The 22,605-nt window shown below is 42.0% G+C and overlaps 1 protein-coding gene across 1 annotated transcript in view; it reads right to left on the reverse strand.

Moving 5' to 3' along the window:
• The window catches only part of RCL1 (RNA terminal phosphate cyclase like 1), a 106,058-nt gene that overhangs the window by 80,520 nt on the left and 2,933 nt on the right, over nt 1–22,605 (reverse strand). The window contains exon 2 of the mRNA XM_030193801.1: nt 9,872–9,943. Coding sequence (XP_030049661.1) covers nt 9,872–9,943 — 72 coding nt within the window. The remainder of the gene's footprint in view (nt 1–9,871; nt 9,944–22,605) is intronic.

Consider the following 22,605-nt stretch of genomic DNA (forward strand, 5'->3'; position numbering starts at 1 on the left):
ATGCTTATGAAAACCCAGTACTTGTTAGAGATTTAAACATCTCTATCATGTTTTCCCATCTCGCCTCTCAGGGCATACATGAAATGAGACTCATAGACCTCAAATTTGACCTCCAATGTCATTTTGGATGACCCACTGGACTACCTCTAACCTCTCTCTGCTCTGTCATTGCCTCCAGAACTGAACACAGTAGTCTTAGTAAGGCCTCATCGATGACCTGTACAGAGGCATGACCGTTTCCTTTTTTCTACTAGTTAAGCCTCTTTCTATGTGTCTCAACATCCCTCTGGCTCTAACTACTAACTGTATAACTATATAATCCTCATAAAAAAGTCACGTCTCTATTTCAGCTTTTAATATTTAACTGAATACTCCATACTCTTATCCAGCATGGAGAAATGAAAACATGGAGGAAAAAGCCTCAAAAAGAGAGCTCCTTCTTAGTTTGGCAACCAGCCTTTCGTATCAAGGAGCATACATTCTCATCATAGGCAAAAAACCTCCAGCTGCCATTAACTGATCAATGGGAAAATTAGGTTCTTACCTTGGTAATTTTCTTTCCTTTAGTCACAGCAGATGAATCCCATTAACTGATGTGTTATGTCCGCCTACCAGCAGGTGGAGATAGAGAACACTAAAAAACCATAGTGCTCTAAGGACGGCTAGCTCCATCTGCCTTCAGTATTCGAAACTTCCAAAGCAGAGTGTATCCTCAAAGTAGAATAACATGAACTTTCCTCACAGCGAACGAATGCCCCACAACAGGAGCAATAATCATACAAAGGAGGGACGATCTCAACCTCCTGTAACAGAACAGAAATCCTGACAACTGTTTTCCAACTTCTCCCAATGAGGGAACATGTCTGCAGGAAACAACTGAACAAATAAACAGACAGGGAGGGATCATGGATTCATCCGCTGTGACTAAAGGAAAGAAAATTACCACGGTAAGAACCTAATTTTCCCTTCCTTGTCATCAGCAGCAGACGAATCCATTAACTGATGGGATGTACAAAAGCACTCCCTAGTTAGGGCGGGAATCTGTCACTCCCCTAGCAAGTACTTGCACTCCAAACTGCGCATCCCACTTGGCTGCAACATCCAGCCTGTAATGCCGGACGAAGGAGAGCTTAGAAGCCCAAGTAGCCGCACTACAGATCTCCTGAAGAGAGAGTGCTCCTGTTTCGGCCCACGAAGAGGAAATCGCTTTCGTGGAATGCACTTTAAATGCGTCAGGCGGAGACTGCCCTGACAGCAGATACGCAGAAAAAATTACTTCCTGAAGAGAGAGTGCTTCTGTTTTGGCCCACGAAGAGGAAATCGCTCTCGTGGAATGCACTTTAAATGCGTCAGGCGGAGACTGCCCTGACAGCAGATACGCAGAAAAAATTACATCCTTGAGCCAATGGGCTATAGTGGCCTTAGACGCCGGAGACCCTCTTCGAGGACCTGACAACAAGACAAAAAGGTGATCAGAGGTCCTGAAGTCATTTGACATTTGTAGATACTGCAATAGAGCCCTGCGAACATCCAGAAGATGTAACTGCCCAAAAGATTCCGGAAACTCCTCCCTAGTAAAGGAGGGCAGATAAATAGGCTGGTTTAGGTGAAACGCTGAAACCACCTTAGGCAGGAAGGAAGGCACTGTATGTACCGTTACTCCGGACTCTAATTGCAGAAAGGGGTTTCGACAGGACAGAGCCTGGAGCTCAGACACACGTTTCGCCGAAGTTATGGTCACCAAAAAGACTGTCTTTAGAGTAACATCCTTCTCTGACGCTCGCCTCAGCGGCTCGAAGGGCGAACACTGGAGCGCCTTCAACACCAGCCCCGGGTTCCAAGCCGGACACGGCAGCCACACTGGAGGGCGAAGCCGGAACGCCCCTCTTAGAAATTGGGCAACATCCGGATGAGTGGCCAGGGAAAGGCCAGAGACCTTCCCTCAAAAGCATGCCAATGCTGCCACTTGCACTCGCAGGGAATTGTAGGCCAAGCCTTTTTGTAGACCATCCTGCAAAAACTCCAGTATTGGCGAGATTGTAGCCCGCGTGGGTGTGATCGCCTTTGAAACACACCACACCTCAAACTGGCGCCAGATCCGAGCATAACCAACGGAAGTGGACCGCTTGCGGGCCTGCAAGAGAGTGGAGATGATTTTGTTAGAATAGCCTTTATCTCTCAATTGCGTCCTCTCAAAAGCCATGCCATAAGACCAAAGCGGCAGGGATCCTCCATGGTCACCGGTCCCTGCATCAACAGGTTCGGTACCAGAGGCAAAGGAAGAGGGGCCTCCACCAGCATCCGCCAGAGGTCCGCATACCACGGCCGCCTGGGCCAATCCGGGGCAATGAGAATCACCACTCCTTGATGTAGCCGAATTCGCAGGAGGACTCGGCGTATCAAGGGCCAAGGAGGGAACACATACAGGAGGCCCGGAGGCCAGGGTTGAGCCAAGGCATCCAACCCAGCCGAGCGAGGATCTCTCCGTCTGCTGAAAAAGCATGGGACTTTGGCATTTGCGCTTGACGCCATTAGATCTGCTACAGGCGTTCCCCATTTGGCACAGATCTGAAGAAACACTTCGTCTGCCAGTTCCCACTCCGCTGGGTCGATTTGATGCCTGCTTAGAAAATCGGCTTGCACGTTGCTCTGACCTGTAATGTGAGCTGCTGACAGAAGCTGCAGGTGGAGCTCGGCCCAGTGGCAAATCTGAGCGGCCTCTACGGCCAGTGCTCTGTCGATTTATGTAGGCCACAGCTGTCATGTTGTCCGACAGAACTCTGACAGCCAGCCCCTCCAGAGTCTTGTGAAAGGCCAGAAGAGCCTGGAATATCGCTCTCAGTTCCAAGCGATTGATGGACCACCCCGATTCCGCGGGTGTCCACAGACCCTGGGCATAGATTCCCTTGCAATGTGCTCCCCAGCCGACCAGGCTGGCATCGGTTATCACCAGGCACCAAGAGGGAAGGGCCAGCAGCATTCCTCGCCGCAGCATGCTGTCGGAGAGCCACCACTCCATACTGAGCCGGGCCGCAGGGACCCAAACGTGCTCATGCGAGTGATTTAAAAACTCATTAGTAGTCCATTCCTACTCTTCATTCTCCCTCCAGAGTAGGAATGGACTACTAATGAGTTTTTAAATCACTCGCACGAGCACGTTTGGGTCCCCAAGGGAAGTGACTATATATATATATAATTTTTATTGTTTAGGTTTCTATATTAGTGACAGTGGTATGTGAGATCACAATAGTCATAGCAACTGCCTCTAATTACTATCAGATATTGTTATGAATGTACTGTGCATGCATTTATAAGCAAATGTGGTGGCATATGAACTGAGCATGGGCTCTACAAGTGTTTATATATATATATATATCGTGGGTTCAATTGTGATCTGTGCCACATGGTATTGATGTATTGCCGTTTGTGTTTTGCATTATAATTAGCAGATGCAGGTGTGTGCGCATACAATTTAAAAGGAAGTGGAACATAGAATGTGCTATGATGGTTCCATCTGTGACACTATCACATGTTCCCCTTGGGGACGCAATGGGTGTAATGGGTACGGACTGAGCACATCTCAAAAATGTATATAACATTGTTACACTGATTAAATATATAGGAGGTATTTAGTGATTGGATTTGTCCTAAGGAATATTATTGGTACTGGTAGTGTTGGTTCGCTTCTACTCTGTGACAAAGAACCAATGCCCCTCCTCCATTCTGCCCAAACAACCCCACAGCCAAGGGACTCACACTGGTGTTCACTACCACCCAGATCAGTAGGTTCAGTGGGTTCTAAGGACAGTCCCACCAGGCCCGGCTAAATTCAGACTTCAGAAGAACAGCAGATAGTTGTTGAAGTTCTGTGAGACGGGTGCCTACCGAGACAAAAGGGCTGCTTAGAGAGAATGCATACGGGCTCAAGTCCAAAGTCCCATTTCCAGGGTTGCCGCCATGGAGCCCAAGAGCTCAAGATATATCTCAGACCCCTAGGGCTTCCAAACTGCACAGGTTGCACTTCTGGGCCTGCAACTTGCCCATGCGCTCCTCTGTGAGACTGTGCCCGATGCAACACCCAGCCTAAGCATTGGAAAAAGTGCTGAAATTTAAAGGAAGTAGAGATGTCTCATGCTGCAGATATGGCCTAGCAAATAAGAGCATCTGCTGGTGAATAGGCCAGGTCTGAGAGCAGAAAAACAACCAGATATCAACTATGTGGATACATTCTCTCTTCTCTACACCTTCTTCCAGTATTGCTAAAAATACAGGCAGATCACTCACTGAAGGAAAGTCTACTGTTATATTTGGCCTAGTTAAATGTTGTGGAGAATGAAACTGCACAACCAATTTGAAATAGCCATGACTGCATAGGAGCTCCTGAGAAGCAAGACCAAAACACTAGGGCTCTGTCTTGAACCAGCCCTGACCAGGCAACATGGAGGATCCAAGGAAAGGAGTGCCTAAAATCATATACTGCCATTATACAAGACTCCCCAGCAGCTAAATTGTCCAGGAGCCGTTAGAGGTAATGGACATCCCTACATACCCCCACCAAGAGATGCTGGACCCTGCCAGGACTCTGTTTGGAGCCACGGCATACAGCTGCCTGGAACAAGAGAGACAGAGAGACTCTTCTACCACGAAGATCCCTGAATGTTATACTTTCTTCTAATTGTGGTTTTAAGAACATAAGAATAACCATACTGGGTCAGACATTGGTCCATCTAGCCCAGTATCCTGTTTCCAACAATGGCCAATTCAGATCAAAAGCACCAAGCAGAAACCAAATAGTAGCAACATTCCATGATACCAGTCCCAGGGTAAGCAGTGGTTTCCCCCATGTCTATCTCAATAGCAGACTATGGGCTTTTCCTCCAGGAACTTGTCCAAACATTTTTTTTAACTCAGATATGCTAACTGCTGTTACCACATCCTCTGGCAAGGAGTTCCAGAGCTTAACTATTCATTGAATGAAAAATATTTCCTCCTATCTAATTTTAAAGTATTTTCATGTAACTTCATTGAGAATCCCTAGTCTCTGTACTTTTGAAAGAGTAAAAAAATAATCGATTCAGTTTTACCTGTTCTACACCACTCAGGATTTTGTAGACCTCAATCATATCTCCCCCTTTGCTGTCTCTTTTCCTAGCTGAAGAGCCCTAACCTCTTTAGCCTTTCCTCATATGAGAGGAAGCTCTATCCCCTTATCATTTTGGTCACTCTTCTTCAACCTTTTCTAATTCCGCTTAACTTTTTTGATATGGTGACCAGAATTGAACATAGTACTCAAGGTGAGGTCGCACCATGGAGCGACACAGAGGCATTATAGTATTCTTGGTTGTTATTTATCATCCGTTTCCTAATAATTCCTAGCATCCCGTTTGCTTTTTTGGCCCTCCTATATACAAAGAAGTTATGAAATGGTCCGAGGACTGTAAGACTATGTGTAGGAGTACAAACTCTTTCTTACCACTAGAATGCTGATTCAGCTGAAACAACCATCCCATAACACTACAGCAACATCAACACAAGCTTATTTATACAACTTTTTAAATATGCTATTAAACATGGATATCAGCACAGCTGTAGCTATGCTGTTATCAGGATCCATAGGAATCTGCCATAGGTTTAATTACAATATTAAACACACAAAATGTTTGAAAATACCAAATAAGTGAGTCTCCCTCTGTGCAAGGAATTTAAAAATGCAATTCCTGTTATTTTTTAAACTTATCAAAGGACCTCAAATCTCCTACTGGGGAAAACATTAATCTGCAAGTACAAATCTTAACCCCATTTTTGTAAGGAGTCCATTACTATCACAGGTCCTAGTGGAAGAGGAACAGGAGAAAAACAGACCAGACGTAAAAAAAACTCACCTTAACGTAAGAAAACCGAATGATCTAAAAACCTCACTGTCTTCTACACCACTATAACTATACAGCACAGTGAGACCACCCACACAGACTAAATCGCGAATTTGTAATAATGAACCCAGACCTGACCCTCGTAGTTGTAAATCAGAAAATCAGTCCAAGGCACCCCCCCCCCCCCCCTAAACTCAAGAGCATTTTCAAAATCCTTCAGCTGTTAAACATCCATAAAGAACATACAAAACACTTTTACTTATCCTAAATGTCCAGCTCCTGACAGGATAATTTAGCACTCCAACTGTAGAAAAATCCCTCGCCGTCCATAGGGTTGTGCTGGAGGGGCCGTTCCCAGTGCCCTTGGCAAAAAACAATCCTTACGGTCTGAAACAGTCTCAGTTCATTCTTAAATCAATCTCAATTTTCCCTTTCTTGTATCTCCCTTCAACAAGTGCGCCTCGTTTCGCCAAATTACTGGCTGCCTCAGGAAGGGGACAATCAAAAGTCCCACACCGGACTAAACTGTCCAAATGTCCAAATCGCTCTCCACAAAGATGGCGTAGTTGAAATGTCACAGCATCTCTGCTTTTAAATTGAGCCACGTACCTGCTCTTTATCTTGGTCACTCCCCCTCTGTCTCGTTCACCCTATAGGAAACCAGCTATTCAATTAAGGGGAGGAACCATTAAAATTTTAATAAAAGGCATTCCATTCGATGTTACGATTCAACCCTTGCGGTTCTACTGTCTGTAGCAAATATATCCAGCGCTGTTCTTTATGCCACAGAATATTTTTAATATCCCCCCCTCTCTTACCCAATACTACTTGGTCAATAATCATACACACCAAATGATCAAATTGGTGTTGTTTTTGGACACAATGTCATACCATAGGTGCCTCTGTTTTGCAATGAGTGATACAGTGGCGATGTTCAATAACCCTCGTTTTGAATTGACGTGTAGTGTGCCCGACATATAGTAAATCACATGGGCACCTAAATATGTAAATTACGTTTTGAGTCACACGTGGTATTGGATCTTAACTCGAACTCTTTGCCTCTAGAGGAAATAAAAGAAGATCCCTCCTGAGATATCGAGCAGATGGAACAATGACCACATCTTTGGTGACGTTCTGTCGTATGCCACTTACTTGACCACACATCCGCATAGCTCAACTGATCTTGCAAGTTACGGTTCCAAGAAAAAGACAACATCAAATGATGGTCTCGAAAGGCTTGCTGAGTAAGCATTACCTGCCAATGCTTTCTCATAATCGCAGCTATTTGAGGAGACCTACTCGAATACTTCAAAACACAAGAAGTCACTTGGGGATCACCTTCACGTTTTTCTTTCTCCTGCTGTAACAAACACTCACGATGATTCTAAAGGGCTCTTTTGTACGATTGTTTAATCAATTTATCCGGATATCCTCTTTCCTTAAACTTGCTTTTCAATTGAGCAACAGATTCCTGGTATTGTTCAGTGGTATCACAAATTCTACGATATCGGAGGAACTGAGAGTACGGCAAACTGCACTTGAGATGATAAGGATGCATGTCAAATTTTAATAAAGAGTTTCTATCAGTACTTTTAGTGAAAACCTTCGTCCTAAACCTACCATGCTCTTTGTATATTAACACATCAAGAAAGTTAATGCATGTCAAATGAAAATTAGCTTCAAATTTAATATTTGCATGACATCGATTCAACCATTGTACAAAATCAGTCAGTTCCTCTTCCGTCCCTTGCCATAACAGGAAAACGTCATCTATGTAACGTCCCCAGTATGTCACTTTGGAATACCCAGATGAAGTGTAAATAAACTGCCTCTCAAACTGCCCCATAAAAATGTTTGCTATAGAAGGGGCAAACGAAGCCCCCATGGCAATACCCGAAATTTGAAGAAAAAAATTGTCATCAAAAATAAAATGATTATTATATAATGCTAATTCCACCAATTTGATCAGAAAATCAGTAGGCACTGTATGGGGGCATGGACGCTTCTCCAACGTTTTTTCTACTGCCTCAACAGCTTTTCTCTGGGGAATAGAGGTGTACAAAGAATGTACGTCTAAAGTGACAAGCAGAGTGTTATCCCTGCTTTGCAATTTAGACAGTATTTTGAGGAAATGCGATGTATCTTTGATATAAGATGGTATTTCCTGTACCAAAGGACGCAAGAAACAGTCAGTGTATTTGCACAATCCTTCCACTAGGACCTGTGATAGTAATGGACTCCTTACAAAAATGGGGTTAAGATTTGTACTTGCAGATTAATGTTTGCAGCAATTTCCCCAGTAGGAGATTTGAGGTCCTTTGATAAGTTTAAAAAATAACAGAAATTGCATTTTTAAACTCCTTGCACAGAGGGAGACTCACTTATTTGGTATTTTCAAACATTTTGTGTGTTTAATATTGTTATAGAAGTTTGAAAAATTCCTAATTTAGTTTAGATAGGTTTACTTACAATAATGAATATGTACAGACAAGTAGATAAATGCTGTACTAGAAAAATCAATGTTTACCTCATACAGTATTTTTAGTGTTGGTTTTACGTAGGCCACACCTTAATTCTCATAGCAGCATGACAGCTCCCTAGGCAATATGAGATTTATCTGTATGTTTTCCACACTCTTTTCTCCACTAATACAGCTTGGGTGGAGATTTGTAAGATTGTAATGCTTGGCAATTCAAACAATGGTTACATAAGCTCCTACATAAAAATTACATCAGCAACATATTTCTACCTCTTTCTAGCAGTTAACTTCCTTACTATCTACAGCAGGGATGAGCAACCTTAATACACAGGGGCTGCATGCTTGTCAGTACTATCCTTAGCAGGCCACAATATTATGTAATGTCAGAACTGGAAACACACAGAGCTCCATAGACCTTCTGTGATAAATACATAAAAATGTAACTAAAAAGATGGCAAACTACTAGAGTGGCTCTTGTGAAAATATTTACAAAATACAGTATTTAAAATCACCAAAACTCTGGTTAATGACATTTTCTGTGTATCCTTCCCATGGTCTCACAGGACATACAAAATTCTAGTGGGCCACATTCAGCCCACAGGTTGCCCACTTTTAATCTATGGCATTAATTGAAAATGCTACTTACCCTTCACATGCTGAATAAATCTTATTTTATTCGACCATGGTGCATTTTATTGACAATTTTCCAATCCAACATTCCAAATTTTTCAGTGAATATTATATTTACTATCAATGCCTGTAAAATGTTTTGAGATTTTCTTTGGCTCAGCACATGAGCTAGCTACCTTGAGTTACTATTATGTCCTCCCCATCCTTTGATCCTTGCTACATCGTGTTCAAATCACTGCAATAACAATTCTTAGCCATTTAAAGAAGGCCATTTGGGCCGCAGCTCACTGGAGACCTCATTGCCCAGGCAGCCTGAGTCTACCCACTCGGTTTTAGCGGTGCACAACAGAGAGGACTTCTATCCACTAATAGGGAGCAGCAGTGAAAGCTGTCAGCTCAACAGCATTCCCAAGTCCCTGCCTGGACCAAGAAAATGAAGCAAAGCTTAGGAACTGAATCCAGATCTACATGGTAGTACACAGCAACAATTAATTTGTGTACAAAGGGAAAAGAAAACAAATGTGAGTAAACGGCCTATTATAAAATTATGACCAATTTAAAACAACGTACGCTAACTTGATGGTGCATACTTGGCCAGTAGGTATGTACAGGACAAAGTACAGGCAAAGCGTGCAAGTACGTGCGCAGATTATAAAAAAAATATATTAATTTACACGTGTACGTAAATAACCTAAGCATGAATAGTTACATCTGCACAAGAGCAGGTTAACTCTCTGCATCGGCAACGCAGGCAAAATTTCTGACCCCTACACTAAGACACACAGGTGCCTATTTGTTTTTATAAAATATGGCAGTATCTAAGTAGATACTCTTAAACTGGGTGCCCCCTTACAAAACTACCCTCAAACTATAGAAAACACAAGACCCTTACCTGTTTCATTTATTTCAATTCGGGAGCCATTTGTTATTTTGTCCATTAGTCTTATAAAACTTGCTTCGAAATCTGAAAAGTATAAAACATGATGTTTGTCAAATTTATGGCACGCTTTTAAGTTGAATAAGTCAGTAAAAGAACATGCAAATCAGGATGTTCAAAACTTGCAGTGTATTTTACAAAAGACTTGCTGAACACAGAGCCTTTGCAAAATGTGTGTAAAGCCATGGGAATGGGGAGAAATCAGGACCAGCCAAAACTTAGAAAAAAAATTACTCTCTCTCAGCACTTTGTATATGTAAATACCAGATTTTACCAAATTTCAAGGGACGCTAATTAAGGAGCCAAGCTCCAAAACCAAATTTTCTTACCTTTTCATGTATTTTAAACACCAGTAAATCAGAATTCCTCCCCTCAATCACTCCCCCAAACTCCAGGACCAAACAGTTGACTGGGTTGATAATCACTGAGCTAAGTTTTCAGGATAACCATAATGATTATGCATGAGATAGATTTGTATACCAAAAAGGCAGTGCATGCGTATCTCTCATACATAGTCATTGTGGATATCCAGAAAACACGACTGGCTTGGGTGTGTCCCGAAGACTGGGGTAAGAAGCACTGAGTTTGCTGATAGTTATGAATGCTCTGGAGGTGTTGTATGCTGACATTTTTTTGAAGTACACATGTATTGCCACTGCAAAATAGGAAATATATGTATGCTTTTAAGGTTCCCTTCAAATTTGTCTCTGCTGCCTGCATTCATGTATAAGTAGCACCTCTTCTAAAACTGCTTATATGTGTATGCTGATTTCCACTTGTAAGGTGAAATTTAGTCATACCTGTTAATTTCCTTTCCTCAAATCCTGCTAGAACAGTCCAGATTAATAGGTCGAGTTCCCCTCCCTCCCCCACCAGCAGATGAAAGTAAAAATACTGAACTATTCCAGTAACATCACTGGTACAGCCTGGTCCACATTACCACACCCCAAATTTGAAACCCCGTAGTAAACGACTGTAGCATACATCATGAAATCACAATTTCTTAAGCAACTATATAAAAAAGGCCAGGGCGAGAGGCGGCTAAATCCAAAAGATGATCCTTACACTGCAGTCCTCCAGGGCAAGCCCTGGTCTAACTGTGCTCTAAACTGATGTTATATTAAACTCTAAACAGGACTTATTTTAATTGCTAGCTGTGCTCTAAACTGAGTATCCAATGTATGCAAATATATTCACTGTGGACACCCTGAAAAGCCTAGTTGTAGGGTCACCAGGATAGGTCTGAGGAGCTCTGCACTAAGAAATGCTTCATGATAGGTAAAGGCCATTTCTTCTACCAGAGCAGAAAGAATGTTTATCTATTAATGCATCAACTCCTGATGGGCCAAGGGCGACAACAGTTCAAGGGCCACAACCCAGTTGGTTTACTAAGATTTTCACAATAAATATGCCCGAGATTGATTTTCATGTACTGCTTCCCTTGTATGCATATAGATCTCATGCGTATTCATAGTGGAAATCTTGGAAACCAGACTGGGTTGTGGCAATCAAGGACCATGGTTGCCCACCCCTGTGACAGTATGACAGTTCACTGGACTCACCCTGAATAGCCTACACTACATACCAAAATCTCAGTCCAACCAAGTCATACAGAACAAGTGTTAAGTACAAGACAGAAATATGCAAACTGACTGACTAGATATAGCATACTTTATACACCAATGAAAAATAAAACATGAAATAAACAGCTGTATCATATGACATCATAAGATGAATACAGCACACAAGCTTTAAGGAGAAGGAATATATATTTTATTTTCTATTTCCACTGGAGAAGGAATATATATTTTATTTTCTATTTCCACTGTTCACATAACTTAAGCTTGAGGAGTCAGAAGTAGCCCTGGAACTAAGCCCATCTGAACCCACAGTACGAGTGGCCTGGTATTTGGAAGCAATATAAAATCATACCATCTTACATGGCAATCTGTGGCATTTGGCCGACCCCAACCGTATTATCGAAACAAGGTTCCGGCGCCGCCAAAATAGATCGCCGGCGCCGTTTGATTACGCCCCTCTATGTATGTTATGTTTTCAAGGGGAGAGGCATTCTTTAGCATACATGGTCACCACCTTCATGTCTCTATAAACAAAAAAAAGTTACTTAAGGGAAATTGATAACACTTGTGAATATTTTTTTAGATAGGCAGGGTAAAATGTCTGACAGCAAGTTCCAGCATTCTGTGTACTGCCAGTTAATCCTGAACTGAATAGGCCTGGGCTTCTTCCCTTGGACTAATTCTTCATCCAGATCTTCCACCTTCCGAGACTAAGTAACAGAAAAAGGCTTTTGGTCCTGAACTTTGAGAAGTCCGATGAAAATGCAGCAAAAATAGAACAAACAAGTAGAGTACATCCAGCACATGGCCTTGATCCAATTCTCTGGTGACTCAGTCAAAGAAATCAGATTCCTCTGGCACAGCCTTCACATCTACTCTCTCTCTCTCTACTCTGTAATCTGGGATGGGCAGAAAGAGCATGGATTGCAAGATCTGACATGTGACCGCCTGAATTTGATTGGATTATTGGATAATTCAAGAGATGCTGTGCCTAAGCAGACTACACGTTTTGTTTCATTTGGGTTTGCCCGGGACAAAACTCTGTGATGTGCTTCTGTTTCATGAACGGCAAACACAGAAGAAAGCGGACCTCCGCGATGGAGAAACCAAGAAAAGAACACAGCGAAGGTGACAAGATGGATGGCGCCAAACAAGCTTCTACTGGACTCAGAAAAAAGTTCACAGCAAGAGTTTGTTCTTAAAAAACTGGACTCGGCACGAGTCGTGTTTCGGCCGTTCAGGCCTGCCTCAGGAGTCCCTGTATGGCAAAGTGCTATTGGTTCTCATAAGGAGAGTCTTGTGCAAACACTGGACTTCTTTAACACCTTAGGAAAATGGAGAAAGAAAACTTCTGAGCTTCTTGATGAGAGTGTGAGCGTCACTGTTTTCTGAGTCCAGTAGAAGTTTGTTTGGCGTCATCAATTTTGTCACCTTCGCTGTGTTCTTTTCTTGTTTTATTCTTCTTCTTCTGTTTCATGATCCATATTCAGTGGGCCTGATATTCAGCAATAGCAGCCACCAGCACTTTACTTAATTTGAATATTCAGTGGTGTTGTGCTATGCTTTTATGTGTTCAAGTGGCACTGCTGAAAGATGGGTCAACATAAAGCGACTCAATTCCTCCATGGATAACTTTGTTGCCAGGCCCTGGCCCCACCCCCTGGTTAACACAATGTTATGAGTTTAAGCTTCAGCTATGGTTTAACACATATAAACCCCCAACTCCCAAGTCAGAAAAAAAAACACGTACGTAATGTAGTTGGCATTGGTGTCACTGCATAAAAGTCTCCTTAAATATCAGGTTCAGTATTTTCAAGGGATCGTGCTATAATTTTTATTGATGTCTTTAAAACAACCCAAGAGAGTGGCCAAGTGGCAAGTGGTGTTCTCTCTGGGCATGATGTGTTGTATGATATCCTTTCAAATGTGTCAGTAGGATTGAAAATAAGGCCTACATTTCCCTTTAACCCTAAATAATATAAGCACTGCCGTACTGGGACAGACCCAAGGTCCATCAGGTCCAGTATCCTGTTTCCAACAGTGGCCAATCCATGTCACAATTACCTGGCAAGATCCCAAAAGAGTAAAACAGATTTTATGCTGCTTATCCTAGAAATAAGCAGTGGATTTTCCCAAGTCAATCCTAATAATGGTTTAAGGACTTTTCTTTTAGGAAATTACTCAAACCTTTTTAAACCCTGCTATGCTAATTGCTTTTACTACATTCTCTATCAACAAATTCCAGAGCTGAACAACACATTGAGTGAAGAAATATTTTCTCCAATTTGTTTTAAATTTACTACTTAGTAGCTTCACTGCGTGTCCCCTAGTCGTTTTTGAAAAGAGTAAACAAGTTCCGCTCCACTCAGTATTTTTTTTAGACCTCTTATCATATCTCCCCTCAGCTGAAGAGCCTTAGCCGCTTTAGCCTGTTCTCACAGGGAAGTCATCCTATCCCCTTCATCATTTTTGTCAACCTTCTCTGTACCTTTTGTAATTCCGTTATATCTTTTTTTTTTAGATACAGTGACTAGAAACTGCACATAGTATTCAAAGTGCAGTTGCACCATGGAGCGATACAAAGGCATTAAAATAGTCTCAGTTTTGTTTTTCATTCCTTTCCTATTGATTCCTAACATTTTATTTGTTTTCTTAGCCACCACTGCACACTGAGCAGAGAGTTTCAATGTATCAATGAGGACACCTAGATCCTGTTTCTAGGCAGCGACTCCTAATGTGGAACCTTACATCATGTAGCTATAGTTTGAGTTCCTCTTTCCCACATGCATCATTTTGCATTTGCTCACATTAAATACTATCTGCCATTTGGACACCCAGTCTCATAAGGTCCTCTTGCAATTTTTCACAATCTTCCATTTAATTACCTCATTAGTTATTCCCATCTCTAGATCATTTATAAATGTTAAAAAGCAGCGATCCCAGCACAGACCCTTGGAGAACCCCACTATCTACCCTTCTCCTTTGCAAATACTGTCCATTTAACCCTACTCTGTTTTCTATGTTTTAACCAGTTCTTAATATAGAGGACACTACCCCCCCCCCCCCCCCATCTCATGACTTTCTAACTTCCTCAGGAATTGTTCATAAAGTACTTTGTCAAATGCCTTTTGAAAATGCAGATATATAATATTGACCAGTTCACCTTTATCCACGTTTACTCACTCCTTCAAAGAAATGTAGTAGATTGGCAAGATAAGATTTCCTTTGACTAAATTCATGTTGGCTTTCTCTCATTAATCCATGCCTATGTATATGCTCTGTAATTTTGTTCTTTATGTCTCTATCATTTTGCTCAGCACCAACATCGGGCTCACCAGTCTATAATTTCCCAGATTACCTCTGGAACCCTTTTAAAAAACTGTTGTTACATTGGCCTCCCTTCACTGTTCCAGTACCATGCTTGATTTTAAAGATAAATTGCATATTTCAAACTATAGCTCTGCCAGTTCATTTTTCTGTTCTAGCAGTACTTTGAGATGTATATCATCCAGTTCAGGTGACTGCTGCTCTTTCATTTATCAAATTGCCCCATTTCATCTTCCAGCTTTACAGAGATTTGTTTCGGTTTCTCTGACTTGTCAACATTAAATACACTGGCACTGGTATCTCTCATACATCTTCCTCAGTGAAGACCGAAGCAAAGAATTAATTTAGTCTCTGCGCTATGGTCTTGTCTTTCCAGAGTGCCCCTTTTACCCGTCACCTAGCGATCCAGCTGATTCTTTTGCTTCCTGTTTCTAATATTAATTTAAAATGTTTTATTATGTGTTTTTGTCTCCATAGCTTTTTTCAAAGTCTTTCTTTGCCTTCCTTATCAGCGCTTTGCAGTTGACTTGCCATTTCTTAGCATTTAACTTGTCCACTCAGTTGAGCTTTTTTATAAACGAGATGGTGAATGCTAGGGCTCTCCAATGTAATCCAGTAGTTTAGAGGCTAGCTCTTTGTTTTGTCTGTTTCTTGTTATTCCACCTTGCTTTTGATTTCATTTCTTGTGTTCTTTATTGTAATTTACCTGGCTGTACCTATTAGCATGGGTACAGCTGGGATTTTTCACATATTAAATTATATCAAGAAGAATATGAATATGTAGAAAAAAAGTATGTGCCTTCCACCATTGTTACAGAACTATGAGGAATAAACTGACCTTCAAACACCCTCCTTCATGTCTATTTATTAACATATCACTGCATTGACTATGGATGGACTTATGTCATTTAGATTTTGATTGTATTTTTGGTTTTTTGTTTGTTTTATTGATACCCACTTTGGGTTGAGGTGGGATATAAATGTAAAAATAGATAGGCAACTAGTGGAGGAGTGGCCTAGTGGTTAGGGTGGTGGACTTTGGTCCTGAGGAACTGAGTTCAATTCCCACTTCAGGCACAGGCAGCTCCTTGTGACTATGGGCAAGTCACTTAACCCTCCATTGCCCCAGGTACAAATAAGTACCTGTATATAGTATGTAAGCTGCATTGAGCCTGCCATGAGTGGGAAAGCGCGGGGTACAAATGTAACAAAAAAACACAACTGAGCTACACCGAGATAAGATGGATACTAGAGTGAATAAGGAGAGAGGTCTAAACCAGCTTTTTTTTTTTTTTTTAAAAAGGAGAAAATAATGCCTTTCTACAGGTAGTTGTCTAATTCTGAAGGCCACTCCTATGAATCTCTACAAAAAAAGATGGAGGCCATTCAGAGAAAAACTACCACAACGGTTCTGGGTCTGCACCAAAAGCCCTATGAAATGAGAACTAAGAACCTAAACTGCATAATCTTGAAGAGAACAAAATGTGAGAGAATCAAATACCTCAAAGTACAAATAATGGACAAGAAACAGTTTTCAAAAGAAAGAATGTCCGGGAATGATGAGCGTATAGAATAGCTTCTCTGCGACATTGGACACAAACAGTAATTGAACTAATGAAAACCTGGAATAAGATCATGTTTCAGCAAAAAGGTGAAAACTGTGGGATTGATAGCAGAAAATACTCACCTAATAAATATTGAGTGCTGGAGCTTAACTCTGTCTATGTTCATCCACATAAGTTAGGCCTGCTTTGTTGCTGGCCTAATGCTGACTTATAATACACAAAAGAGCTGAATTTTATACACTTGTGCAAGACTCCCAGCCTGCCCGACCTTTCCCCCTGGTATACACAAGCTTTACGCAAATAGCGTATAACAGCACACTCTATCCACAAAATTATGTAAATAATCAGGACAAATATTTTTGAAAAGAGTTGTGTGGTTAGTACTGGTACAAACTGCTGCATTTTTAAAGGAAGTCTTCATGTAAAGAGATGAACTTCTCAAAATGGTAGACACAAAGAACAAAATTACAAGTGAACTTGTAATATTAGGGACTGCATGTTTTTAATATATTGTAAGTGGTTTGCATTGTGCTTTTCCTGTGAGCCACTATGAAATTACTGATAGACTGGCAACTTTATAAATTTTGTAGAACAAACAGGAGGATTGGAAAACAGCGACATTGGATCGACATTGGACAGAGGAGCGAGGAGATGGTCACAAATCAACTGAAATCTACTGGGCAAAATCTACACATTTTACAGTACATATTCTGTGATTTTTGCATCTTCCAAAGACCCAGTGTGGTCTCTGTCAACAACAGAACACAGCGCTGGCTAGGCCAGTCACATGCAGCACTAGCTCTAGGGTCTCATCTCAAACAGTATGCTTATTGGAGCAGAGATGCGCGAGAGTATCTCCCATAGAGCAGCATACCAGTCTCAGAGGCTGTCTACACAGGTGGCATACGACTTTGAAGGCAATATTAAGGCTCTCATCCTATAACAATTTAAATCACTCTTGGCTATTACTAGGAGCTTAATGAACCAGATTTAGACAGCTAAAAAAAGCCTTAAGCTATAACTCTGAAAGCAAAAAAATACAATAAAATAAAATACACACATCCCCTACCCCCCTTCCCTTTGGATAATGTTACAACAGAATTATCCAACAGACTTTGTCTTTGTGAAAGCTGCTGAGTTACCCTAACAGTTATAAAGCTACCTGACAATAATACCACCTGCAAGAGGCATATTTGCAGTACATGTTGTGCCAAGATGTTTGTATAGAGCACTGAGTACATAGTACATAAAAACATAAGCACTGTCATACTCCACATGCCCTGATTTAGAAATGAGGCTCATTACTGTCATGGACGAAGTAAAAAATCCAGAATTCAAGAGTGCATGATAAACATAAAGGAATACTATATAGACAAAGGATGGAAGTAAAGTAAAACTTAAATGACCTCTTAACTGGAGTGAGCTTTGACAGTAGCTTCAGAGGTTATAAGTTAAGATCAATACCAGGCAGACTTCTACAGTCTGTGTCCCATAAATGGCAAAAACAGATCAGCATCAAGTCTGGAGTGGGCTTAGATGGCAATTCCAGTAGTTGGAAAGTAGGACCGGTGTAGGCCAGACTACTATGGTCTGTGCCCAAAACTGGCTGGGAGAGACAGAGATTAAATATACCAGTGTTAAATCATGAAAAAAAAAAATGGACCTGAGCAGAGTGCCAGATTCTAATTTGGTCAACTCGCTGTGAAGACTGGATGGACCGTGGCAGGTCTTTATCTAACGACCTTTATTATGCTATGTAAAAATAACCCATTTGGAAAAACTGCCCCCAGGACAGACCGAAGGCCCATCAAACCCAATATTCTGTATCCAACTGTGGCCAATTCAGGTCCAAGTACTTGGTAAGATCCCAAAAGAGTAAAACAGATTTTATGATGCTTATCCTAGAAATAAGTGCTCTTCAACCTTCCGTGACTACTTCACCTTTACAAGAATTTGCGTAATCTTTCATAACCCTGCAGGGTCCAAGAATTCATAATTCCACCCAATTCACATTACTCACATCGGGGAGATGGAGAAGGGGTATTAAAGTGGATATTGCCCTGCCTACCTCATTATCGCAACCTCAAAACCACCAAAACAGTATATGGTATATTTTATTTTTTTGGGGGGGTGGGGAGCAGAAAACAAAAAGGACACAATCCACAACACAATGTCAAGCAAGCCAATAAAAGAATGAGGTAGGCCCAAAGGTGGACCAAGGAAGCGTTTTTGGGTCTTTTGAGATGTCATGTTATATTTTAGACATACATACAGTGATTTGAAAAACTATGACCCCCTCCTGATTTCCCCTATTATTGAATATACACCATAATTACCCTGAATGGTTTCTGATCTTTAAACAAAATGTTAGACAGAGGGAACCCGAGTAAACTCATAACACAGTTTTTAAATTATTACTTCATCCAGCACCCTTACCAGCTGCATAGACCCTTTTTACACAGAGCAAGGCATGAGACAGGGGTGTCCATTGTCGCCCCTATTGTTTGTCTTGTCCATTGAGCCTTTTGAGGAGTATATTAGAGCTAATCCAGATGTGTAGGGTATACAGGTGAGGCATGTGGGACACAAAATAGCACTGTTTGCCAATGATGCATTGTTATATGTCCGGCACCTGGGGTTGACACTTACTATAATTCTCAATGAAGTGGAGGGGTACAGGAGGGTGGCTGGCTTTAAAGGTCAACATGGACAAGTCTGAATTTTTAGGCTTAAATATTTCAGATAAAAATGGAGATGCTGAGGAATTATTTTCCTTTTAAAATAGCTTCCAATGCAGTTCAATACTTGGGTATTATGCTTCCACGGGACCCATCTGCTCTATTCCATCTTAATTATGCCCATATTGTTCATCAGAGTCAAAGAGATCTCTCTAGCTGGAGGGAGTTATGGCTCTCTTGGTGGGGACGTACATCAGTGTTGATGAATGTGTTGCCAGTTATTTTTTCTATTTCAGGTGCTACCTATTAGGTGTTGCAGAAACTACAGAAGGCTTTTTTCTTTATTTGGGAGCAACTCTGGAGTAGGCATATCCAGAGAAAGAGTTTGGGCATGCTAAGTGTCAGCACTTTCAATTTAGATGCTATTTATGTAAGATTTATGTCTTTGCAATTACTCTCTCAGTGTCTTGATGCGCGATTGTCATGCCTCTCACCTGTTTTCCGTGGTCTCCAGCAACATTCTGTGCCAAGAAAAACCCTGCGTTTCCTTTATAGCCCTGCAAAAGGGCACTGGGTGATGTCATCATTTCCTGTCTGGTAGTATATAAAGAAGTTCCTGACTCCTAGCCAGTGCCTTTACAATGGGTCGTTTAGCCTACAGTGGGGGAAATAAGTATTTGATCCCTTGCTGATTTTGTAAGTTTGCCCACTGACAAAGACATGAGCAGCCCATAATTGAAGGGTAGGTTATTGGTAACAGTGAGAGATAGCACATCACAAATTAAATCCGGAAAATCACATTGTGGAAAGTATATGAATTTATTTGCATTCTGCAGAGGGAAATAAGTATTTAATCCCTCTGGCAAACAAGACCTAATACTTGGTGGCAAAACCCTTGTTGGCAAGCACAGCGGTCAGACGTCTTCTGTAGTTGATGATGAGGTTTGCACACATGTCAGGAGGAATTTTGGTCCACTCCTCTTTGCAGATCATCTCTAAATCATTAAGAGTTCTGGGCTGTCGCTTGGCAACTCGCAGCTTCAGCTCCCTCCATAAGTTTTCAATGGGATTAAGGTCTGGTGACTGGCTAGGCCACTCCATGACCCTAATGTGCTTCTTCCTGAGCCACTCCTTTGTTGCCTTGGCTGTATGTTTTGGGTCATTGTCGTGCTGGAAGACCCAGCCACGACCCATTTTTAAGGCCCTGGCAGAGGGAAGGAGGTTGTCACTCAGAATTGTACGGTACATGGCCCCATCCATTCTCCCATTGATGCGGTGAAGTAGTCCTGTGCCCTTAGCAGAGAAACACCCCCAAAACATAACATTTCCACCTCCATGCTTGACAGTGGGGACGGTGTTCTTTGGGTCATAGGCAGCATTTCTCTTCCTCCAAACACGGCGAGTTGAGTTCATGCCAAAGAGCTCAATTTTTGTCTCATCTGACCACAGCACCTTCTCCCAATCACTCTCGGCATCATCCAGGTGTTCACTGGCAAACTTCAGACGGGCCGTCACATGTGCCTTCCGGAGCAGGGGGACCTTGCGGGCACTGCAGGATTGCAATCCGTTATGTCGTAATGTGTTACCAATGGTTTCGTGGTGACAGTGGTCCCAGCTGCCTTGAGATCATTGACAAGTTCCCCCCTTGTAGTTGTAGGCTGATTTCTAACCTTCCTCATGATCAAGGATACCCCACGAGGTGAGATTTTGCGTGGAGCCCCAGATCTTTGTCGATTGACAGTCATTTTGTACTTCTTCCATTTTCTTACTATGGCACCAACAGTTGTCTCCTTCTCGCCCAGCGTCTTACTGATGGTTTTGTAGCCCATTCCAGCCTTGTGCAGGTGTATGATCTTGTCCCTGACATCCTTAGACAGCTCCTTGCTCTTGGCCATTTTGTAGAGGTTAGAGTCTGACTGATTCACTGAGTCTGTGGACAGGTGTCTTTCATACAGGTGACCATTGCCGACAGCTGTCTGTCATGCAGGTAACGAGTTGATTTGGAGCATCTACCTGGTCTGTAGGGGCCAGATCTCTTACTGGTTGGTGGGGGATCAAATACTTATTTCCCTCTGCAGAATGCAAATAAATTCATATACTTTCCACAATGTGATTTTCCGGATTTAATTTGTGATGTGCTATCTCTCACTGTTACCAATAACCTACCCTTCAATTATGGGCTGCTCATGTCTTTGTCAGTGGGCAAACTTACAAAATCAGCAAGGGATCAAATACTTATTTCCCCCACTGTATATAGGTGTGTGTTGCAGCCTTCCTTTAGTCTTTGGATCCAGTCCTGTTCCAATTGCCCCCAGCCGTGTCCCTGTGGTCCATCTCCAGTCCTGTTCCTGTCCACTTCAGCTTGTGTCTCCCACTTTACCTTTTGCCTTGTTCGAGCCCCAGTCCAGTCTGTGTCCATCATCTTGTTCTTGAGTCTTCTGCTGTCCCTGGTCTCCAGGCCTTCTGGTTCCTGCTTCTCCCTGGCTCTGTCGGGTCAGCCTCCAAAGACCTTCTTAAGGGCCAACACCTGGTACTGACTGTCAGAAGAGCCCTTCAGGGCTGGCCTAAGAGCCACCCTCTGGTCTCGTCTCCGCCAGGGCAAGACCCGCCTACCACCATTTGGGGCCTGCCTAGCCTTCAGGCCAGGTGGGTAGAGTAAACTCGACTGTGGCCTAAAGGTTCAACTACCTCAAGCATGACAGTGATAGGGCCTAAAAACAAAAATCACCGGATCCAAGAAAAAGAAGGGAGGTAACTTGTACAGAGCAGTAAAATGCTCCAATTGCAAACATTTTAAAAATTCTAAACTTCTATTTGCGAGGAGCACCTTGTCTTCATTTGAAACTCACCTGAAGGCTCAGGGCATGCAGCTAGCATAGTAATTCTCAACTAAGTCCTCAGGACACACCTAGCTAGTCCAATTTTCAGGATATCCACAATATGCTTAAAATATATTTGCACAGAATGAAGATCTGCATGAAACTCTCTCATATAATTTCACCCATAGGTATCCTGAAAACCCAACTGGCTGGGTGTATCCTGAGGACTATGGTGAGAACGCCTGACCTAGGTGTAAAACATGTAAGGACTAAGACCTACTGTATAGATGTGCCTGCTCAGAATACAGTATTACTGGATTCTGGTTACTGAACTAGCAGTACATTAAATAGTAATATTTGAAAACTATAGATACATAGATTGACAATTTCTTGAATATATTAACCTTTTTATAATCTAAATACATACGTAGAATAAGAAGGGCTGGGTGAGACCTTGAGAGGCAGTATAAGCAAATCTCTCCCATGCATATTCATTGTAGATATCCTGAAAACTGATTGGCCATGCAGTTCCCCAGGATAGGTTTGGGAATCAGCGATTAATCCATCCCTCTGTTTCCAAATAAGAACTACTGTTAGAACTGTCCTCAAGGCGGAGCAATGTATAAGCAGGAGATTTTCAGCACATACCCCTGCCTGCCCCAACCCCTTCTTCAGCAACTTATTCCCCAACCCCTTCAGGTGTTCACCTACTTGAAACTT

Source organism: Microcaecilia unicolor, chromosome 2 (assembly GCF_901765095.1).
Source record: "Microcaecilia unicolor chromosome 2, aMicUni1.1, whole genome shotgun sequence".
Taxonomy (NCBI): domain Eukaryota; kingdom Metazoa; phylum Chordata; class Amphibia; order Gymnophiona; family Siphonopidae; genus Microcaecilia; species Microcaecilia unicolor.